Raw genomic sequence first — 640 nt, 5'->3', positions numbered from 1 at the left:
CAATTTTCAAGCCATTTGGACATCTGATGAGCTCTCAGCAAAAAAGACAAATTGGGGGTCTGTAAAAATGTTTACTGTTCATGTTCTGTTTTGGCATGATTTGTCTTTTTTTCTGAGAGCTGCTCAGATGTCCAAATGAATTGAAATTTGGAGCGGGCCTCACGCATCAAATTGTCTACCGTACAATTTTTTTAGAATTTTTTGAATTTGTTTTGAAATTTTTTACGAATTTTTTTCTAACCGGGTGCAGATGAGTCTGGGCACCGAAACGCCCACTCTAAAGCGTATTATAGCCATGGGTAATAAAGATAAAATAGTGCGTTTTGTAAAAAAAAAGAAGGGGGAAACACACACTCGGGCCCCTGGACGCTGACGCGAGTCCATCGATCCCCAAGCCGTCTTCCTCCCTCTCCCGTGCAGAGGCGGCGGCGGCGCACGAGGTGGGAAAGATGTCGAGGGCCGTCAGGGTCCGCGGCGACGAGCTGGAGACGGAGCGGGGAGCAAGGGCGAAGAAGCGAAGCCTGGCAGTGGATCGCTCGACGAGCCCTAGATCTCCCGGCGACCTAGCTGTTGGGAGTTCCCATTCCCACCCAGAGATACTGTTCGCGATCTTCGAGCCGGACGAAGCCCAATCCGGAGC

General features: G+C 50.0%; 1 protein-coding gene across 1 annotated transcript in view; it reads left to right on the top strand.

Annotated features, from left to right (window-relative positions):
• Positions 1-335: 335 nt before the first annotated feature.
• Positions 336-640, top strand: part of LOC123119083 (probable periplasmic serine endoprotease DegP-like) — a gene marked incomplete in the record, with an annotated part of 16,497 nt that continues 16,192 nt past the window's right edge. Inside the window, 1 exon segment of the mRNA XM_044538754.1 lies at positions 336-640. Coding sequence (XP_044394689.1) covers positions 450-640 — 191 coding nt within the window.

Source organism: Triticum aestivum, chromosome 5D (assembly GCF_018294505.1).
Source record: "Triticum aestivum cultivar Chinese Spring chromosome 5D, IWGSC CS RefSeq v2.1, whole genome shotgun sequence".
Classification (NCBI taxonomy): domain Eukaryota; kingdom Viridiplantae; phylum Streptophyta; class Magnoliopsida; order Poales; family Poaceae; genus Triticum; species Triticum aestivum.
Note: the sequence above shows the minus strand (reverse complement) of the source record. Positions and strands in the feature narration are given on the sequence as shown.